This window comes from Engystomops pustulosus, chromosome 3, assembly GCF_040894005.1.
Source record: "Engystomops pustulosus chromosome 3, aEngPut4.maternal, whole genome shotgun sequence".
Lineage (NCBI taxonomy): Eukaryota > Metazoa > Chordata > Amphibia > Anura > Leptodactylidae > Engystomops > Engystomops pustulosus.
The window spans coordinates 185988338-186011883 of record NC_092413.1 but is presented as its reverse complement, the minus strand read 5'-3'; the positions used below and the strand labels follow the sequence as shown (position 1 = coordinate 186011883).

Below are 23546 nucleotides of genomic sequence, written 5' to 3'. Positions count from 1 at the left end.
CAGGGGGCATCCTCTACACCTAGAGAAAAGGCAGTTCTACCGTCCACATAGACAGAGGGCATCCTCTACACCTAGAGGAGAGGTGGTTCTACCATCACCATAGACAGGGGACATCCTCTACACCTAGGGGAGAGGTAGTTCTGCCATAACCATAGACAGGGGGCATCTTCTACACCTAGAGGAGAGGTGGTTCCTTCATCACCATAGACATTGGGCATCCTCTACACCTAGAGGAGAGGAGGTTCTACCATAACCATAGACAGGAGGCATCCTCTACACCTAGAGGAGAGGTGGTTCTACCATCATCATAGACAGGGGGAATCCTCTACACCTAGGAGAGAGGAGGTTCTACCATCACCATAGACAGGGGGCATCATCTACACCTAGAGGAGAGGAGGTTCTACCATAACCATAGACAGGAGGCATCCTCTACACCTAGAGGAGAGGTGGCTTTACCATCATCATAGACAGGGGGCATCCTCTACACCTAGGAAAGAGGAGGTTCTACCATCGCCATAGACAGGGTACATCCTCTACACCTAGAGGAGAGGTGGCTCTCCATAACCATAGACAGGGGCCATCCTCTACACCTAGAGAAAAGGCGGTTCTACCGTTCACATAGACAGAGGGCATCCTCTACACCTAGAGGAGAGGTGGTTCTACCATCACCATAGACAGGGGGCATCCTCTACACCTAGAGGAGAGGAGGTTCTACCATCACCATAGACAGGGGGTATCCTCTACACCTAGAGGAGAGGTGGTTCTACCATCACCATAGACAAGGGACATCCTCTACACCTAGAGAAGAGGCAGTTCTACTATCTCCATAGACAGGGGGCATCCTCTACGCCTAGAGAAGAGGCGGTTCTACCATAACCATAGACAGGGGCATCCTCTACACCTAGAGGAGAGGAGGTTCTACCATCATCATAGACAGGGGGCATCCTCTACACCTAGAGGAGAGGTGGTTCTACCATCACCATAGACAGGGGGCATCCTCTACACCTAGAGAAAAGGCTGTTCTACCGTCCACATAGACAGAGGGCATCCTCTACACCTAGAGGAGAGGAGGTTTTACCATCACCAGAGACATTGGGCATCCTCTACGGCTACGCCTAGAGGAGAGGTAGTTCAACTATCACCACTCACAGGGGAAGCCCCTACGACTCCTCTACATCCTCTACACCTAGAGGAGAGGTGGTTCTACCATCATCATAGACAGGGGGCATCCTCTACACCTAGAGGAGAGGTGGTTCTACCATCACCATAGACAGGGGGCATCCGCTACACCTAGAGAAAAGGCAGTTCTACCGTCCACATAGACAGAGGGCATCCTCTACACCTAGAGGAGAGGAGGTTTTACCATCACCAGAGACATTGGGCATCCTCTATGGCTACGCCTAGAGGAGAGGTAGTTCAACTATCACCACTCACAGGGGAAGCCCCTACGACTCAAGGAGAAGCAGTTCTACCATCAGCATAGACAGGGGTCATCCTCTACGCCTAAAGGAGAGGAAGTTCTGCCATCGCCATAGATGGGGATTCTTTACTGTAAGAGCAGTGAGACTGTGGACCTTTCTGCTGCAGGAAGTTGTTATGGTGGACTCTATGTACATGTTCAAGAGAGGCCTGGGTGCCTTTCTGGAGTGCAAAAAAATCAGGGGTTATGAGGAAAAAAAACCATTTGTTTAATTCTTAAAGGTTGGACTTGATGGACTTGCGTTGTTTTCCAGCCTTATATACTATGATCTAGCTTATATACTGACCATGTACAAAAAAGTTATAAGAATGTAGACTTAATATTATGACACGGTATTTCTATTAAACCACACTGATCCATACTGAAAAGTATTATAGGATTGATAAAGCTTGGATGTGGATAACAAAGGATCACACACACCATTTATCATTTCAATGGAAATTTGAACCATTTTGTCTTGCCTAAAAGCCATAATTTTCATACACCGTTAGAGAAGTAATTACTCATCTGACTGATCTCTCTCCCCACACCGCCATGTACATGCCCGATTGACATAAATGCTTGTATAGAGGAGAGCTTCTGCTTATCTATTTAGAACTAAATAATTGCATAGATTAGTTCCAATATCCCAAATTCATAATCCCCCATTGAAGAAGAGTTGGAATTCCCATAAACGTTCATACATTTTTCTTCAGATGCAGACAGAAGACTTCACTGTTCCGATATTACACACGATTTTTCGTAAGTTGCCTTTCCCCCTTATAGTAAACTATAATAAGTTATACTGTTGACTATGATCCTTCTATCGTGCGCCTTTGTTGTTTCGCCAAAAGACCATTCTAGTAGAATAAATTGGAACATGTTCTTATAGTTAATATGCTCTAGTTCAGTCACAAAGTATCTGGGCAGAATTTAGCAAAATATGAATGTAGCTTGTGGGCATGTGTGTGAATTAAACATAATCTGAATTATTGAAGCAGGTATTACATGCATGAATAATTCTCTCTGTAATATAGTATACACTTCTATACTGCTATATTTACTTCCTTTGTTTTTTTTATCTTATCTGGATTTCCCTGCGTCTCTTACAATCTCTGTTTTGACATTGTTACTGATGTTAGCCCTTTGCCTATTGTAGCCCATTGCTCTTTTCTTCAGTGATCAGTGTCCTATGTACAAGACTATCCTTCACTTGATGTCAGATTTTATTTCCAATTTGAAAAGAAGAAATCAACTGGAAGGCAGAATTCATTATTCCTACTCATGTTCTGAGGATTGTGTTCAAATATAAATTTCCAGGAATTTATATTGATGGTCTATATGAAGCACCTATATACTGTACACAGATTAAGGGTAAGAATATTGTGCAGTGAATCTATACAGAATAAAAAAGTGGTATTGTGCGGCAGGGGCGTAACTACAGCGGTAGCAGGCATAGCAGCTGCTATGGGGTCCACAGTGTCAGGGGGCCGTGGCATCTGACCTGATACACTAGAGAATAGAGGATGTGCACATTGATGGGCACATTTACTAAGGACTTTGTACATTCTTTCTAGTGAAAACTGCTTGCACAAGTATTTAAGAAGTGTCCACATCACATTTGTGTCACATGCGACCCTAAGCATCAATAGTGCACATGTATCATAGTTTCAGCTAGGCAAATTGTCAAATTTTAGCGACTTTTGCAGTTTTTATGCCATTTTGCGACTTTTAACTCTGTTCTTTTTCAAGTACGCCAGGTAAGTCTCAAATTGAAGCCAAAATTTGCGCAGGATAGAAAAAACTGAACATGTATCACAAGTAAAAAGACAGGATCATACATAAGGTGCCAAAAAGAGCCGCCACTAAAATGTTTCGGACCGTGCACCAGATTTAACATGCAAAGTCTGACAAAATTCTGTTGCATACCCTATGTTAAAGGTGCACCAAAAAAAGTGGTGCACTTAGTTGAGGCAGTGCAGGGGGCACCAGATTCATGAAGAACATGCACCAGAAATCCTGAATCTCCCACAATACACAACATGAAATGTTGGAAAAGGGGACAGCAGAATGACAGCATCTCTCATCTCTAATACCTGCCAATTGGTCAGCAGCTACTAGGACAGATCTGTATATGTGTATAAATTTATAAATCAGTACGTAAATGTGCACACATCAGTGTATAAATGTGTGTATACAAATATGTATATTTTATGAAGGGGGTAAGTGGGCCCCATTCAGAAGTCAGCTATGGGCCCCTGTCTCGTCTAGTTGCGCCCCAGTTGTGCAGCACTAGTTAACGCAGAATAAGGATTGCTGCACTAATATGTAAATAATATAAATGTACCAACGTGTAGTGTCTATACTGTATACACAGAATAGTAATAATGGTACTATGCAGTTGCTATACTTTATATGCAGGACAGAAGTAGTAGTACTCCGCAGGATATGAGTAGAAGTACTGTGCTGTGCCCAAATATACAGGAGAGCATTAGTTTTGTGAAGGGCCCATATACACAATACAGGCAGTCCCCTATTTTAGAAAACCTGACTTACAGACAACCTTAGTTGCAAACGGACCTCTGGATGTTGGTAATTTAATGTACTATAGCCATAGGCTATAATAAATAGCTATACTAGTTATTACAGGTGTCTGTAATGAAGCTTTATTGATAATTCTGGTTCTTATGACAACCCAACATGTTTAAAATATACAGTTCCGACTTACATACAAATTCAACTTAAGAATTAACCTACAGAACCTATCTTGTATGTAACCCGGGGACCGCCTGTACAGCAGTAGTAGTATTTTGCTGTCCCATGTGTACAGGTTAAGCATTGTATTGCAAATGTATGCAGCATAAAGCTTATACTACTGTACTGTGCCCATACATGCAGGATTGCGGTTGTACTAATTTGCCCATGTATTCAAGATTGAAGTAGTAGTTTTGTGCAGTGCCATTATATACAGGATAGCACTAGTGTCACAGGTGCCGCCGCGTTTCATGTCACGAATCGCGGGCACATCCATGGCCCTCTCTGTGGCGCTACCCCGGGCTCCTCTCTGAACTTACCTCTCCACACCCCCGCTCCCGTCGGCCTTGGCCCCGCGGGCGTTCCCGCACCCTAGGGCGCGCGCATGCTGCTACTCAGAGATTTAAAAAGGCAACGCACAGGTGATTGGTGTTGGCCACTTCCAGGTCTGCTATTTAATCTGGCAGCTCCCTTCCTTCAAGCCATATCCTGTGAAGTGAAAGCCCTCTGTGTTTCTAGTGTTTCTGCGTTCCAGTTCCTGCTCCTGTGTTCCCGTTTTCCTGTTACCGTGTTCCAGTCTGTTCCTGTTCCATGATCCTGTTCCCATGTTCCAGTCTGTTCCTGTGTTCCGGTTCCGTGTTCCTTCTGTGAGTTCCAGTGTTCCCTCCTGTGCTGTTCTCCCGCTGTCACGTATTTCTACCTTGGCAGCCGCTGCGGGCTAGTCGCATCTGTGAACTGACCTGGTGGTATCCTGCTGCAGCAAGACCATCTCACTCTGCGGCCGGCTTTGGTGAAGACCAGGTGCCACTTAGACTCCGGTCCCAGGTGTCGGCTAGTACCATCTCCCGCGGTGGTCCAGAGTGTCTACAGATCTAGAACCCTGACAACTAGGAATTTCCAATACATGCAGAATAAAAGTATTTTTACTGTGTGCCCATGCAATGAGTATTATAGTAGTTTTACTAGTAAGTGTCAATATATGCAGAATTAAAGTAGTGGTGCTGATGTGCTCATACTGTATATGCTGGATAGCAGTAGACACAGTAGCAGTTACTTCATATCCCGCACCCCACATATTACAAAAAAACATGAGGTAATGTGGCCAACCCCAAAGTATTTCAACTTAGCTCCATTCCATAAACCAACAGCCATGGAGCACGAGTGGATCTTTATGTAACAGTAGCCATCTTTTTCTAGTATTATTAAACACTTAGGGGGTTATTTATCATTACACCAGCTACTTGGGACAGTTCTATGTATAATTTTAGGAGCTCCGATGCTCATCAGATTCATTAAAGTGGCTTTGGCCCTAAAAGTTCTTATGGTACATTTTCTGTCTGGGATTTTTTTTAAAAAGTCCCCCAAAAAAGTCTCAAAATACATAAAATTCTCAAGTCATGAATGTGGCTTTGCACGGTGTAGCACTAGCAGTAGTTCCATGTTTACACCAGATTAATGAAGTGGTGTTTGTAGTCCTGTGAAACTTTTAGCAGTCAAAAGTGTCAAAAACCCTCAATGTGACTACTTTGAGACTTTTTTACGCCAAAAAAGCCCAGTAAAACCAATGATAAATAACCCCCTTAATCTTCATAAAACATGGCTTAAAGGAATTCTTTCACAAGGATGCAGTATTGTACACCAAGCTCATTACAATTTGGTGTAAATCCCCTGAAACAGAATCCATTCTTACTTTATCTTCTATTGGCCTAATTTTGGAGAAAATTGTCTTTTAAAATTGTGCAAATGAGCCTCAGGGGCCTCAGTTTATGTCACAGAAGCCCCATCAACTCTCGGGTATGGGAGGGATTAGACGGGCAGTACTGCAGAATAGAGGTGTGAATAATTAGCAGAAAATAGAATCAGAAGGGGCTTTGGTGATGTAGGCAGGAGCCCCTGAGGCTCATTTCATAATTTTAAAAGATGATTTTCTTTAAAATTAGGCCATTAGAAGATTCAGAAAGAATGGATACTGTTACATACCAGTGTGTAAGGCCTTTTTAAGACTTCCTGAAAAATGCAAAAAATGTACAATAAGAAAATTATTAATATAAATTTTGTTGTAAATGCAACTTTTTGGAAAAAGCATCTCCATGTTCTGTATGCTTGGAAGTTTATCAGTAAACTGTTTTGTGTCCTGCAGATAAGTGGTGTCACAAAAGCAACGGCCCGTACCCGGGAACAGAGGGTCCTTGTCATGGTCATTGTGATGGTCATCTGCTTCCTTCTCTGCTGGTTACCGTATGGTATAATGGCTCTGATCGCTACATTCGGGAGACCTGGACTCATTACCCCCTCTGCCAGTATTATCCCTTCAGTTCTTGCCAAAAGCAGCACCGTGTACAACCCCATCATCTATATCTTTCTCAATAAGCAGGTAAGTGACACAAATGACCAGAAGCTAACTTTTCTTCCCAATATTGTAAAACTGCTACTTTTTCTGTTGTTGATTTTCTAAAAGGCTTTAAAATAATATATAAAGAATAGAAACTTGAGTTTTGGTGACATTCATCTATGGGGACACAATGCCTGAAGGCCTATGTTTTTATATGCCAAGTAACCCTCCTTATGCTCTATTAATTTCCTAATAACTGGTAGTACTAGGCAATTGGAAGTGGCATTTGGCTCTGAGATAACTGCTAAATCTTTCACTTGGATCATGTTTGGAAACATACAAAGAGAAGCAGAAAAATATAGACTATTGACAGATCTTCCAAACATATTGGGGTTTATTTACTAAGGGTCCGTGGATCGCATTTCCGTCGGACTGTTCATGGTTTTTGGGATTTGTGCAGCTGGGACAGGTATTTAGCAGGGGATTGTGTCGCACGTGATCAGATTTTGGCTCAGCGGCGCCGGCTTTCATGCGACAGAAAACGGGGGGCGTGCCGTCGGGCGATCCGACCGATTCGGACAGAGCGTGGGATTTAAGATTGAATTTGTGTTGCAACTAATGTACTTATATGCACCAGGAAGAAGAAGGTGAACTCCGGCGGACCTGAGCGGGGAAGAGACAGATGCAGGTTAGCCGGCGCACGATCTTAGTGAATTGCGGCACAGTGAATTGTCGACGGACAATGCACTTTTGGGAACTCCGATGGACTGGGTAAGTAAATGTGCCGCATTAACATACCCGACTGTACTTAGGTCTCAAGGTTGTTGTACTACAGATACCTGCAAACTTTTGCTATTTCATAATACAGAGCCGTGCTTATACCGTCTATCACCAAGCTGTTGGTGCTCGGATTCATCTGCCAGCAGTATTGACGAAAGTGTATCTATGACTCCGACAGATAGGGCACTTTATACAATAGGCTCAGCTCCTTCTCTATAACATGCTATGTCTGTACAAACTGCTCAGAAGACTCTTCCCTATTACATGCCGACTACAGATAGGACGCAAAGTAAGATCTGCTCAGACTGAAAATAAGCCAATGTAAAGAACTCTGTAGAATTACATAATTAAAATAATTTACTGACTAACATTTTAGCAAGACCAAGTTTTGTTTAAAAGTGTCTGCATGGTCTGAAGGTCAAGAGGATCCAGCACTGTGAGACCCTCCTGAACTCTGTCCTGGAGTTTGGGTAAAGCACTAAATAATAGCTGCAAGACCTTAGAATGATGTCAGAAGCATGTGACTGATCACATGTTTCATCAGTTTTAGGTCCTGATATTTTAGGAATGGGATGGAGCCAGAAGATGGGAAGAAAAATGTAGCATAGCTATATGTGTGGATGGATGTAGCAGAGATGTGTGTGTGAATGGATGAATCTATTAAATTTGTGTGTGAATGGATGTAGCAGAGCTGTGTGGGTGTGAGTGGATGGATGTAGCAGAGCTGTGTGTAAGTGAATGGATGAATATAGTAGAGCTAAATGTCTGTGTGGATGAATGTAGCAGTGCTATGTGTGTCAATAGATGGATATAGCAAAATGTGTGTGTGTGTGAATGGATGGATGTAGAATATCTGTGAGTGAAGGGATGCAGCAGAGCTGTGTGGGTGTGAATGAATGGATGTAGCAGAGCTGTGCGTAAGTGAATAGATGAATATAGTAGAGCTATATGTCTGAGTGGATAAATGTAGCAGTGCTATATATGTGAGTGGTTGGATGCCATGTGTTTGAGTGAAGGGATTAAGTAGCATTGTTGTGTAAGTGAAAGGACATATGCAGCGTTGTGCTTGTGTGTGTATGTGTGACTACCAGGGAATCATCACCTGACATGCTAAAATCCTGAAAATTTGATATATTATTGGTTGGCGCAATTTAAAAAATTGCATTCAACCAAAAAAGCCCTTTACTGACTTACCTTCTGTGGAGTCTTCCTAAGGTTGTAGCTCTGTATAACACTTGTAACACTTTGGGAAATCTGAATTGTGTATTTTAATTAAAGCACATGAAGAAATATTACTCAGGTTGATGTCAATGGTAATTATCTTCCACTCTCTTTATTAGCTCTAATAGACTGTTAGGACGGTCACAGATGAATCGGTGCCGTGTGCCAAGCATCACTGACTTGTCTGACTTGGGACTTACATTGAAGGGTTTTCTATTTTGCCTTCCTATTGGGATTGATTAGATTTTCCATTAAATCTGTTTGTGTGGAAGGAATAGGAAGCATATTCCCTCCTGCATTTCTTAATAAGCCTCTATTGAAACAGCATTTCTTCTATTAGCATCTGGCTGTTTTAAATATACGATTCATTTCTTCCTGAAAGTAGCCAATAAAGAATATTGATAAAAGGATTACACATTACTGTATACTATTATGCGGGGTTTTAGCTTGTTTTCTTCCTAGAAACAGTAAGCATCAAGTATGTTATAATTTAAAATGTCCTCAAATGAGCTCATCTCCAAAACCTCACTTTTGAAATATGCAAATTAGGCTAAACTACTTTGGCAAAGCAGCTTAGGTCTCTAACTCCACATCTCGCTGGACCTAGGATCAGGGGTGTAGCTAAGAAGGCAGGCTCCAATAGCAGACTTGGGCACCCCTTGCCGCTTTTAAAAATAAGCATATTTGTATACTCACACACATTTATACTCTCATATACATACATTGTATACACACCAAATACACACATACATTCAATGCCATATACAGACATATATAGCGGCTGCTAAGGCTGCTACTTCTGTAGTAATGCCCAGTAGTGATGTAGCAGAAGGGGGAAGAAAAGCCCTGAAGTGTTACGATTTGGCCCTTACTACTTTATTTTTCACAGCTTTTAAGCAGGGAGGGACTATAGAGAACTATCAGCACAAAATCAGTGTTTAACCTTTAATAAAAAGCAACTAATCCACAAATCTCATTAAAGCAAATGAAATGTGTTCAGGGAAAACAAACTTATGACACACTGCTATAGGATCTCAGTCCCACAAGCAAGTTTGCATAGAAATGTAGAGTATGTGGGAGGCAACAGCGGGATTCCTATGAAGTGTATGCACACGGCGCAAGAAATGAAGACGCCAGCCGGATTAAAAGTACATCAAAACAACAAAGCATCTTGCATGTTTCCCAAATGCACTATATACACGGTGGTTCACAAATATTTTCAGAACTAAAGACTTTTTTAATGTGCCTTTTTACTTTCTGTTTACAGAAATCCAAAAATATAAAAATGTTTGCACTGGCCAAAGGAATTTCACATTTTCCATTTTCTGCACCCCACATTTTGGCTTTTCTGTGACCGTGTCAGGGCAGCAGGGTCGCCTCATAAGTATTTGGGCTAAGGAAGTTAGCGACAGATCGATTGCAATTCTAGTGGTCTAAAAACACAATATAGTAACAGGCAGCTGTCACGGGTGCTCCTGTGACCCATGTTTCGCGTCGCAGACGCACCCTTGTGCCTTCGTGTGCCCCCTCTCACCGTCAGCCTCACTCACCTAGCCGCGCTCCAGCAGCAGTCTTCTCATTTTAGCGCGCATCCTGGCGCTGTTCACCTGACTACCTATAAAGGCTCAACCTCTTCCTGTGACCTCTGCCAGATCTTTGTGCTTCCAAGATAAAGCTGTATTCCAAGTCCGAGCAATTATCCTGATTTCCCGTTCCTCGATTCTGTTCCTGACTCTGATCCTGTGCTGCCTGTCCCAGACCACGAGTTTGCCTTACGATTCTGCACTACACCTTGGCCTCCACCACAGACAAAGTCGTGCCTGTGGAATGACCACGCCGCAACAAGTCCAACCTGCTTTGTGAAAACCAGGTACCACTTACACTCCGGTCCCATTTGTCGGCTTATGTCATCGTCCGGGGTGGTACAGAGGATCCACTACCCCTGATCCTGACAGCAACACTTTGTATTTAAGCATGCTTTGGTAAAATTTTGAAAAGTTATGTTCACATGTGGTTTTTAGCCCTCTGGAAGGACTCACTAGGTCGATTCCCTACTGAGGTATATACCATGTGAAAGACATAGATTTCTGCCTTTTTCCATCCTGTGTTCCCTGAAAGCGGAATTTATACTGTCCTGAAGGAGGGAATAAGTATGTCTCTGTTTGCCAGTATAGTTTATGAATATATTCAGCGTATACATCAGGAGCTTTCAAGGTGTATATACTGAATGCGTCAAAATAAAGTCATATGAATGCAGCCTAACAGTGTGGTAATGGTTGGAGTTGACTTTTATGAAAGACCTAGAGGAATCCCAAAACCTCTTCTTAAACTATCCTATGGAAGGTCCAATGAAACCCTTTATTAAATCCTTTATTCATTAAAGGGGTTGTCCACTTTTAGCAAATAATTGATATGGTTTGTGTAAGGAAAAGTTTTACAATTTTCAAATATACTTTCTGTATCAAATCTTCACAGTTTTCTAGACCTCTGCTTGCTGTCCTGCTATAGAAAACTTCTATGTTTACTTCTACTGTATAGAAATCTGTCCATGGTCATGTGATGGACACGTAGGTGAATGACGTGTGGATATGGGATGGACCCCCACTTTATTTTAAAACAACTTAGACAAGAGAAAAACACGATGTATGGAAAAAATACACAACCACATAACTTAATGGGTGAAATGGCTACAGCTTTATTTGAATCACATGAATAAACCAATCAGAGGAGGAGTCAGCTGACATACTAGGGGTGGTATTCACCGATACCCCAATCTACAGCTGCCTGACATACAGCACCCGGCCAGACATCAACAAAGGGTGGCGGCCCGCTCTGGCTGCCATTCTAGCAGAGCCAGTACACTTTAAGGGCACCAATGACCCTAGTGAAGATCATCCCTTGTGTGCTTCACCAACGTGCCCGCCCCTGGCTGCTTTTACCATTACCAGAGCCTTGAGGCTGGCCACTTCCAAAGCTCAGGCTGTTCACCACCATGAGGTTTTACATCCTCTATAAGTTATTAGTCCACCAATAACTTGCCTGCACCTTCCACCTGACTCCTCCACTGCAAAATAAAAGCTGCGACAGATAACAAAATGTCATACTTTGACTCCCATTGTATTTTCTTCATATACATATTCTTTTATTTATTTGTTTTTAATTTTATATCTATATTTTTTATTTAGATATTTCTTTCTTCTTCCTTTAAATATGGGCAACCTCCAACTCACATAGAGTCATCCCACAGGACGCAGGAGAGGAAAAACCCCCTGTGGAGGAAACCTTTAGGGAACCCAAGGCTGAAGGATCGCAATTCCCTTGGGCTTAGGAGGATAACACCAACTCGATCTCATCAACAGTCAATTAAGAAATTTACATGATACAAGATAAACAGTGTTAAAGTTCAACAAATAACAGACAATAATTTTCATAGCATTATACACGTAATTGGTAAATAACCAGTTGTAAAATACTGATAGAACAGGGCGGGTGGGAGGGACATGTTTCTTTCTGTTCTTCTAGGGCAGTGGTGGCAAACCTATGGCACTGGTGCCAGAGGCGGCACTCGGAGCCCTCTCTGTGGGCACCCAGGCCATCATCCCAGCATGAAGTTCACCAGATAGCACTCAAAGAATCTTCCTGCAGAATCTTCCTACAATGATAGGCGAATTTGCCCTCCTCCTTTCAACTGCGTTGGTGTCTTTAGGAGGATGAACGATTGGAAGTTGTCAAAGAACAAGGAGAAATAAATTACTGCTTAAAATGCTGTGCTGGCACTTTGCAATAAATAAGCGGCTTTTGGTTGAAGTTTGGGCACCCGGGCTCTAAAACGTTCGCCATCTCTGTTCTAGGGAGAGAAAGAGAGATACAGGACAGGTAGTGACATCTACTCCTGAGCCCCTCCCTTCTTACATCACTACACTATACATCACCTACTCTGTTCTTTTTCACCTAAATTCAGTCGTTATAGGTCCCCCCCTTACCACCGTCATGTTCCTGCTTCGCCTGTGGCTCCGGTGTTTTCATGAGCTGTTATAATCAGATGGCAGCAGTGTGATAATAACCTGCCTCTCCATCGCATCACCATGGACAGATTTCTATCCACTGGAGTAAACATCTAGAAACCCGTGAGGAATAGATGCAGAAAGTAGATTGGAAAATTGGATAACTTTTTTTTACACAAACCATATCAATTATTTGCTGAAAGTAGACAACCCCTTTAAATCATTCTTGCCATCAACATTCACAGAGGTTAGCAAACAGCTCCAGAGCATCACCTCACCACCACCATACTTCACTGCAGACAGGGTGTTCTTTTCAGCCTCATTTTTTATCCTCCTGACACACTGCTGATTATGACCCAAAAAGCTCCATTTATGTCTCGTCGCTCCAAAGAAAAATACAACTTCCATGGCCAATTTATAGAGTATGGAGCATATTATAGATAAACTTCCCTTTGGCATTTGGATCAGTAGAGATCTCCCTTAGGACATAGCCCGATTTTTCAAATCTGTCTGTGTCACGATAAGCAGTTATAAGTTTGGAACGCTTTATCTTACCGAGTTTATTTTCATTACTTGTTGTACTTCACATTAATGCTATCTTTTAGTTAAAATACATTGCACTTATTTGTAAAAAAAAGTTTGGTGAAATGTTTAAAAATGTTCTTATTTTTCTGGTTTCTAAATGTTATACTTATCATACAGTTAGTCTAGCCGCCTAAATTGGTTGCTAACTAACATTAACCCATATGTCTGCTTTATGCTTACTTTTTATATGTTAATTTATTTTATTACGACGTTAGGAGGCTTAGAGTTCGAACAGCGATTTTCCAAATTTTCAAGTAAATTTCAGATTCAATATTTTTAGAGGACAATTCTTCATAAGGGTTTTCAAAGTTCTATTTATAGAAACTTTTATTTTATTGTCCCGTTTGTTACAGATGTGGACATATCCTATATTTGCTGTTTGTGTAGTGATTTTCACGTTTTATTGTATTTGGGCGTTTTACACTTTTATTTAGGGGATTTTTATTATGTATTAAAAAAAATGTATTGAACTTTGTTTTACACTTTTTTTGCCCCTCTCTGGGACTTGAACAAGTGATCATCTGATCAGCCATAGGTATACAAACATATGAAAGATGCCGCTCATAACGGCTCTCCATGCATCCCTGTTAGGGTGCGGTCACGCGTTGCATTTACTGCATGCGTTTAAAAACGCATTGGAATAGCTGAAAAGTGATTTGCCTAATTAAACAGCTGTTAACACTTGTGAATGCGTGAATGTGTTAACAGTTGCGTTTTGTAAACGCAAGTGTTAACAGATGTTTAATCAGGCAAATCAGGCAATTCAGCTATTCCAATGCGTTTTTAAACGCATGCAATAAATGGGACATGTGGCCGCACCCTCACACACAAATTCTTGTGATGTCATTAGTGATGTCATAGTTGATGTGCCCGGGTGTTGGTTCCCTGCAACTAAATGGGAATGAGCAGCAGAAAGATCCCTCACAGTCACTAACATATACGGTAAATGGCTGTGACTTAAACTGTATGGAAAGAGCATTGAGGCCACTGCAAAGAGCAGAGAAGTGGCAGTGCTGGTAGTCAAACCCCAATCCTATCATAAGATAATGTTATATCCCAAGGACCCTCTTACCTACTGGACGGCTCCAGCTTTTGTTATGGTAGCAGCACTTTTACCCATCCTCTTACTTTTCTGCATGTCTTTTCTCTTTATCCCCCAATCTCACCGCTCACTTTCTCAATCATCTATCACCCTGCTCTGTTTCTTCTCTTCTCCATCTTACTGCAGCTCCGTCTGACCATGAAATTTCAGACTAACCCAATTCTATAAACTGATTGAACATTCCTATAGATAGAGCTCTCTTTGGTTCCCTAGTGTTTGTGACATGTCATTTTCCGTGCTGGAGCTGTACATTGCTTCTCCTTTTAGAGTAAGTGGAGCATATAATTTCTATATTCTATATATGACAGATCCTCTTATTGGTCACCCAAGAACTATCTGCTGACACACAGATCCAGCATCCAGAACATCACATTATCAGACCTTTGTTGTACATGAAATACTTCTGGCTTATTCTATCACAGACCTACAGACTGCAACCCATTCCTTGCACATTGTTGTGGCAGTAATAACAGTCACATGAATTGATATGAATAAAATGGAGACATGGGCAGCCGTAACTCTAAGATTATAATGACTCTAAGATTATAACTTAAACACCTTCAAAATGAGTCCACCAAGTGTTAGTCTGCTGGCAGCATGTTGTAGGAGGAATGCACTGTGATTTTCAATATCACAGTCCATTTTTATACATTTTAATTGTTTTCCATTAAACCTATTCCATGATATTCTCAGTTCAATCCGTATTCTAATGAGGCAGTTGGTGCACCCAGGGTGTGTCCTTGGCACCCACAGCTCTGCTATCCCCATCTATATTATTCCCCTTTTCTTCCAGAGTCTCCTCATGCTTCCCATAGATTCCCTGCTTATATTATGGAGAGTCCAGAGAGGTCCAGACTGGAATAGAAGTCCTCCGAGTACAGAGGACACAAGCTGCCTCATTTGCATATGGATTCAAATTGAAATGGCATAATGGTGACAGGCGCTTTATGACCCTATGGGACTTCACAAAGATTTTCTCCTGTAGATCCTTACACTGCTACGGTAAATTTATCCCTATTAGTGTAAAGGACTACAGGAATCTTATTTCTTTTTGCCTTTCTATATTTAGAGAAGTATACATTTCTTTTATGTTTCTGTGATGTGTTTTGTTGAAAGGCTTAGTCCTAGTCTAATATTTTTCAAGACACGTTTTCAGGTCAAACAATTAAGACCCTTAATGTTCAAAACAGAAAAGAAAAAACGAAAAGTGAAGGATCCAAAAAAGACAGAAATAGTGCAAGAAAATTATGATCTCTGTATCTTGTCTGATGCCGGTGATTTAGGTAAAGATATCAAACTCGGATTAGATGGTTGATAGTGGATACTATTATTGACAATTTTAAAGATTAACTTTCCAGACTTTTCAAAGCAGGTACAACAACCATATAACCATGAAGGGGAAAAAAGAACTGCATCTTTCTAAACTTATACAAAACTCCAAAAAAGGAGTCTACCTCCTTGTTTATGGCAGGTTATAAATTCCCCAGGTATATCTTACATGTTTCCTAATTATTTCTTGTTTAGAGAAATTTTTTTTCGCCTGAATATACAGGAGCAGCTATTTTCTTCTTTTTATGCCACCCAGTAGCATCCAGAAAGGCTGAACACAATGGGGTCAATGTATTAAGCCAAGTGCTTTGTGCACACCTGGCACGTGACACGCCAAAATAAATAGAAGGGGCTATGACCACTTTTTAATTCTAGAGCAGACCTAGTGCCCCGCAATTTAAATTGCCCAAACCTCCCATCTGCCACAGATTTCAGCTATAACATGCACCAATTTTAGTCAATTTGGCTGCCCAGGGACTCCCTGCCTTGCGCTTCACCACACCAACCTTTTTATAACGTAAGGTGTGCGATAAAAAAGGGGGAAAAAAATAGTCTCAAAATATGTGGCATGCACCCCCTACACAATGGGGCTCATTTACTTGTGGTTGCGATCCAGCAGCGCATTCTCCAATGCTGATTCGGGTCTGCCGCGATTCACTAAGGTCCGTGCGCCCGATATCCACCAGGTGTCTCTGCTGCGCCAAGGTCGCCATAGTTCACCTGCTTCGTCCTGGTGCATGTAAGTGCTGATCTTGCGGCAGAATTTTTTTTTAAATTCTGTGTTTTTTCCGAATCCGTTGGATTATCCGACCGCCACGCATCCCCATTTCTGTTGCGTGAAAGCCAGCGCCGATGCGCCAAAATCTGATCGTGTGTGCCAAAATCTCAGGGCAATTCAGGGCAAATTGGAAATCGTCGGGAAACCCAACGAAAGTGCGTGATTCGGACCCTTAGTAAATGAGCCACGATGTGTATGTGTGTTTGGGGAGGTGGGAGTATCAGCTTTAATCCTCTGTAGGTAATAAATCCACTCACCCTCATCTGCTCCTAATTCTCTCAGCAAAACTTCCCTCTCCTTTTCCAAGTCCCCAGCTACTTACTAGTGCTGGGTCGCTCATGAACGAGCTGGCACAAATTTTTTTGCCTGGAACTACAATTATAAAATATACAGTTTCAACTTGCATACAAATTCAACTTAAGAACAAACCTATGGATCCTATCTTGTATGTAACCCGGGGACTGCCTGGTACTAAGATAACAAAACAAAATACAATTGTCTAAATCTCATGTGGGCTTCAATTAAAAAATATACCAATATTTAAAATTGTCACTATTTTCTTTATAGATACTATAATCACAAATTATTAACCATAGTGTGACCAGGATTTTGTGCATATTAGGAAGAAAATGCCTGGGCATTTGCTCATAATAAGTCACGTATTACTTATCCAAATGATGTGTTATTATTATGAGCCAGGGCCCAGACTCAACACGTCATTTGGATAAGTATAGGTTTGAAGGGTGATATATAGAGATGAGCGAACACTAAAATGCTCGGGTACTCGTTATTCGAGACGAACTTTTCCCGATGCTCGAGTGCTCGTCTCGAATAACGAACCCCATTGAAGTCAATGGGAGACTCGAGCATTTTTCAAGGGGACCAAGGCTCTGCACAGGGAAGCTTGGCCAAACACCTGGGAACCTCAGAAAAGGATGGAAACACCACGGAAATGGACAGGAAACAGCAGGGGCAGCATGCATGGATGCCTCTGAGGCTGCATAATCGCACCATTATGCCAAAATTATGGGCAACAGCATGGCCATGACAGAGTGACAGAATGAAGCTAGATAGCATCTAAAACATCCAATAATTGACCCTGACACTATAGGGGACGGCATGCAGAGGCAGCGGCAGCAGGCTAGAGAGTGTCATGGCGACATACCCTAAATGGACTCAGGCTTCAAACCAATGGGTGGCAGAGAGGAACCAAAGGAGGTGAGCAAGAAGCGCTCAAATAATATCGGTACATGATAAAAGTTTGCCAGTATATTTTGTGGATTACACAGCAGGGTGGCGACAAAGTTAACATGGAAGCCATGAAAACAACCCAAAATTCTGCCTGACACAGCTCGTTTGATAAGGGGACCATGTATGGAGGCAGTGAACTAGTAGTAGATTAAAGGTGCTGCAGTTAAAACTATGTTAGTTGGATCTTGGCATGGAGCTGGCGCTCCGCTGCCAGGCGAGCTTTCGCCAATCCAAGCCCCTGTCTATAGGCTACTCCCCAAACAGCACTTCTAAGAACCTTTTGTATAAGATCAAGTGTAGTAGCGTTCTTATAAGTTTAGGATATGGCGGGTGAGGGGAATGTAAACAGATGCGCAAGAAGCGCTGAAATAATATCCCTAAATGGTAAAAGTTTGCAAGTATATTTTGGGGATTACACAGCAGGGTGGCGACAAAGTTAACAACTTTGATGTGGAATGCCCTGTAATAGCTCTTGGGCGGTGTGCCTTTTATCGCCTAGGCTCAGCAGTTTCAGCACCGCCTGCTGTCGCTTAGCGACGGCACTGCTGCTGTGCCTAGAGCTACCGACTGATGGCGCCATGCCCACGGATGGTAATTCGGAGGAGGAGGAGGTGGAGGAGGGGTGGGAGGAGGTATAGTAGGCCTTTGAGACCTGGACCGAGGTAGGCCCCGCAATTCTCTGCGTCGGCAGTATATGACCAGCCCCAGGGTCAGACTCGGTCCCAGCCTGCACCAAGTTAAGTGTAGTAGCGTTCTTATAAGTTTGGGATATGGCGGGTGAGGGGAATGTAAACAGATGCGCAAGAAGCGCATGATGCGCATGGAGCTGGCGTTCCGCTGCCAGGCGAGCTTTCGCCAATCCAAGCCCCTGTCTCTAGGCTACTCCCCAAACAGCACTTCTAAGAACCTTTTGTATAAGATCAAGTGTAGTAGCGTTCTTATAAGTTTAGGATATGCCGGGTGAGGGGAATGTAAACAGATGCGCAAGAAGCGCTGAAATAATATCCCTAAATGGTAAAAGTTTGCCAGTATATTTTGTGGATAACACAGCAGGGTGGCGACAAAGTTAACAACTTTGATGTGGAATCCATGAAAACAACCCAAATTTCTGCCTGACACAACTCGTTTGATAAAGGGACGATGTATGGAGGCAGCTATATGGACGACTTTTGGAGGTAGCAATGGAGACAACGTGTGGAGGCTGCTATGGAGACAATTTAATTTGGATAGTGCCTGTATGTGGCAGTCCCAAACATTTTTCAAACCAGAGGAGCAGGTAGGTGGCCCTCCAGTAAAATGGGATAGATTGAGTGCCTGTATGTGGCAGTCCCAAAAATGTTTCAAACCAGAGGAGCAGGTAGGTGGCCCTCCAGTAAAATGGAATAGATTGAGTGCCTGTATGTGGCAGTCCCAAAAATTGTTCAAACCAGAGGAGCAGGTAGGTGGCCCTGCAGTAAAATGGAATAGATTGAGTGCCTGTATGTGGCAGTCCCAAAAATTGTTCAAACCAGAGGAGCAGGTAGGTGGCCCTGCAGTAAAATGGAATAGATTGAGTGCCTGTATGTGGCAGTCCCAAAAATGTTTCAAACCAGAGGAGCAGGTAGGTGGCCCTCCAGTAAAATGGAATAGATTGAGTGCCTGTATGTGGCAGTCCCAAAAATTGTTCAAACCAGAGGAGCAGGTAGGTGGCCCTGCAGTAAAATGGAATAGATTGAGTGCCTGTATGTGGCAGTCCCAAAAATTTTTTAAAACAGAGGACCGGGTAGGTGGCCCTCCAGAAAAATGGAATAGATTGAGTGCCTGTATGTGGCACTCACAAAAATTGTTTCAAACAGAGGACCGGGTAGGTGGCCCTCCAGAAAAATTAAATGCATGAAGTACTATAGCAAGAGCCAGTGGGCCCTGTCAAAAAATAGCCATTTTCCTCTGCTTTACTGTACAAAGAGGAGGAGAAGGAGGAAAATGAGGAGGAGGAGGAGGAGTGGATCAATTATTCAGGTTGAGCTTCCTTCACCTGGTGGAGATTGGAAATTCTGAGAAATCCAGCCTTTATTCATTTTAATAAGCGTCAGCCTGTCAGCGCTGTCAGTCGACAGGCGTGTACGCTTATCGGTGATGATGCCACCAGCTGCACTGAAAACCCGCTCGGACAAGACGCTAGCGGCAGGGCAGGCAAGAACCTCCAAGGCGTACAGCGCCAGTTCGTGCCACATGTCCAGCTTTGAAACCCAGTAGTTGTAGGGAGCTGTGTGATCATTTAGGACGATGGTATGGTCAGCTACGTACTCCCTCACCATCTTTCTGTAAAGATCAGCCCTACTCTGCCGAGACTGGGGACAGGTGACAGTGTCTTGCTGGGGTGACATAAAGCTGGCAAAAGCCTTGTAAAGCGTACCCTTGCCAGTGCTGGACAAGCTGCCTGCTCGCCTACTCTCCCTCGCTACTTGTCCCGCAGAACTACGCACTCTGCCGCTAGCGCTGTCAGAAGGGAAATACTGTTTCAGCTTGTGCACCAGGGCCTGCTGGTATTCATGCATTCTCACACTCCTTTCCTCTCCAGGGATGAGAGTGGGAAGATTTTGCTTGTACCGTGGGTCCAGGAGAGTAAACACCCAGTAATCGGTGCTGGAATAAATTCTTTGAACGCGAGGGTCACGGGATAGGCAGCCTAGCATGAAATCTGCCATATGCGCCAGAGTACCAACGCGTAAGAATTCACTCCCCTCACTGGCCTGACTGTCCATTTCCTCCTCCTCCAACTCCTCTTCTTCTGCCCATACACGCTGAACAGTGAAGGACTCAACAATGGTCCCCTCTTGTGTCTCGCCAACATTCTCCTCCTCTTCCTCCTCATCCTCCTCCACCTCCACCTCCTCCGATATGCGCTGAGAAACAGACCTCAGGGTGCTTTGGCTATCAACAAGGGAATATTCTTCCCCCGTCTCTTGTGACGAGCGCAAAGCTTCCGACTTCATGCTGACCAGAGAGTTTTTCAACAGGCCAAGCAGCGGGATGGTGAGGCTGATGATGGGGGCATCGCCACTGACCATCTGTGTTGACTCCTCAAAGTTACTCAGCACCTGACAGATATCAGACATCCACGTCCACTCCTCATTGTAGACTTGAGGAAGCTGACTGACCTGACTACCAGTTCTGGTGGAAGTTGACATCTGGCAGTCTACAATCGCTCTGCGCTGCTGGTAAACTCTGGATAACATGGTCAGTGTTGAATTCCACCTCGTGGGCACGTCGCACAACAGTCGGTGAGCGGGCAGTTGGAGGCGGCGCTGCGCTGCCCTGAGAGTGGCAGCATCTGGGCTGGACTTCCTGAAATGCGCACAGATGCGGCGCACCTTCGTGAGCAAATCAGACAGATTGGGGTATGTCTTGAGGAAACGCTGCACTATCAGATTTAACACATGGGCCAGGCATGGCACATGTGTCAGTCTGCCGAGTTGCAGAGCCGCCACCAGGTTACGGCCGTTGTCACACACAACCATTCCCGGCTTGAGGTTCAGCGGTGCCAGCCACAGATCAGTCTGCGCCGTGATGCCCTGTAATAGCTCTTGGGCGGTGTGCCTTTTGTCGCCTAGGCTCAGCAGTTTGAGCACCGCCTGCTGTCGCTTAGCGACGGCACTGCTGCTGTGCCTAGAGCTACCGACTGATGGCGCCGTGCCCACGGATGGTAGTTCGGAGGAGGAGGTGGAGGAGGGGTGGGAGGAGGAGGAGGCATAGTAGGCCTGAAACACCTGGACCGAGGTAGGCCCCGCAATCCTCGGCGTCGGCAGTATATGAGCAGCCCCAGGGTCAGACTCGGTCCCAGCCTCCACCAAGTTAACCCAATGTGCCGTCAGCGATATATAGTGGCCCTGCCCGGCAGCACTCGTCCACGTGTCCGTGGTCAGGTGGACCTTGTCAGAAACGGCGTTGGTCAGGGCACGGATGATGTTGTCTGACACGTGCTGGTGCAGGGCTGGGACGGCACATCGGGAAAAGTAGTGGCGGCTGGGGACCGAATACCGAGGGGCGGCCGCCGCCATGAGGTTGCGAAAGGCCTCGGTCTCTACTAGCCTATAGGGCAGCATCTCCAGGCTAAGCAATCTGGAGATGTGCACATTAAGGGCTTGGGCGTGCGGGTGGGTTGCACTATATTTGCGTTTCCGCTCCAGCGTCTGGGGTATGGAGAGCTGAACGCTGGTGGATGCTGTGGAGGATCGTGGAGGCGACGATGGGGTTTTTGTGCCAGGGTCCTGGGCAGGGGGCTGACTAGCAGCTGACACAGGGGAAGGAGCAGTGGTGTGCACGGCCGGAGGTGAACGGGCTTGTTGCCACTGAGTGGGGTGCTTAGCATTCATATGCCTGCGCATACTGGTGGTAGTTAAGCTAGTAGTGGTGGAACCCCTGCTGAGCCTGGTTTGGCAAATGTTGCACACCACAGTCCGTCGGTCATCCGGTGTTTCCTTAAAGAACCTCCACACTTCTGAAGATCTAGCCCTCGCCGCAAGAGCCCTCACCATGGGAGCTTCACTAGTTGACAGTGGCGCTGATGCACCAGCTCTGGCCCTGCCTCTCCGTCTGGCCCCACCACTGCCTCTTCCAACCTGTTCAGGTCGAGGACTCTCCTCCGTCTCAGAAGCACTGTGTTCACCCGGCCTCTCAACCCAGCTTGGGTCTGTCACCTCATCATCCTCCGATCCCTCAGTCTGCTCCCCCCTCGGACTTCCTGCCCTGACAACAACTTCCCCACTGTCTGACAACCGTGTCTCCTCATCGTCGGACACCTCTTTACACACTTCCACTACGTCAAGAAGGTCATCATCACCCACAGACTGTGACTGGTGGAAAACCTGGGCATCGGAAAATTGCTCAGCAGCAACCGGACAAGTGGTTTGTGACTGTGGGAAGGGTCCAGAAAACAGTTCCTCAGAGTATGCCGGTTCAAATGCCAAATTTTCCTGGGAGGGGGCAGACTGGGGGGGAGGAGGCTGAGGTGCAGGAGCTGGAGGAGTGGGGATTTCGGTGACATGGGTGGACTGCGTGGAAGACTGACTGGTGGTGGACAAATTGCTCGAAGCATTGTCAGCAATCCACGACATCACCTGTTCGCACTGTTCTGGCCTCAACAGTGCTCTACCACGAGTCCCAGTAACTTCAGACATGAACCTAGGGAGTGCAGCTCTGCGGCGTTCCCCTGCTCCCTCATCAGCAGGTGGTGTCTCACCCCGCCCAGGACCACGGCCTCTGACCCCTGCAGTAGTTGGACGCCCACGTCCCCGCCCTCGTCCTCTACCCCTAGCCCTCGGGTTAAACATTTTTAAAATGAGAGTTATAACTTTTTTTTTTTTTTACTTCTTTTTGTTTTTTTTGGTGTTTTTTTGTGTTTTTTTTTTTTTTTTGTGTTTTTTGTTTTTTTTTGAGTTTTTAAAACCAAACAATCCTATCCTATTGCTATGGCTATTTTCTAGCCAAGTATCAAAGGAAGCACACTACTATGCCAGATGAGATGACACTGAGTTATTGCCTAATAGAAATCCAACCCCTACTGAATTTTGCCACTTCGGCCTTTGCTATGGATATGTGCGCCACTAAGCGCAGAACACAGCGGTCGCAAGTCTCACTACAAATTGCTCAGAATTGGCAAGTACATGCACTGCAGAAACTACAGCCACCAGCAGATCAACCAGAAATCAAATATATAGAACGCTACTGTAGGCTTCAAGAAGCTGTTTGTATTCTCCTCTGGCTATTTTCTAGCCAAGTATCAAAGGAAGCACACTACTATGCCAGATGAGATGACACTGAGTTATTGCCTAATAGAAATCCAACCCCTACTGAATTTTGCCACTTCGGCCTTTGCTATGGATATGTGCGCCACTAAGCGCAGAACACAGCGGTCGCAAGTCTCACTACAAATTGCTCAGAATTGGCAAGTACATGCACTGCAGAAACTA

At 44.3% G+C, this 23546-nt stretch overlaps 1 protein-coding gene across 1 annotated transcript in view; it reads left to right on the top strand.

Annotated features, from left to right (window-relative positions):
* Positions 1–23546, top strand: part of LOC140122448 (vertebrate ancient opsin-like) — an 86036-nt gene that overhangs the window by 46257 nt on the left and 16233 nt on the right. The window contains exon 3 of the mRNA XM_072143323.1: positions 6354–6587. Coding sequence (XP_071999424.1) covers positions 6354–6587 — 234 coding nt within the window. The remainder of the gene's footprint in view (positions 1–6353; positions 6588–23546) is intronic.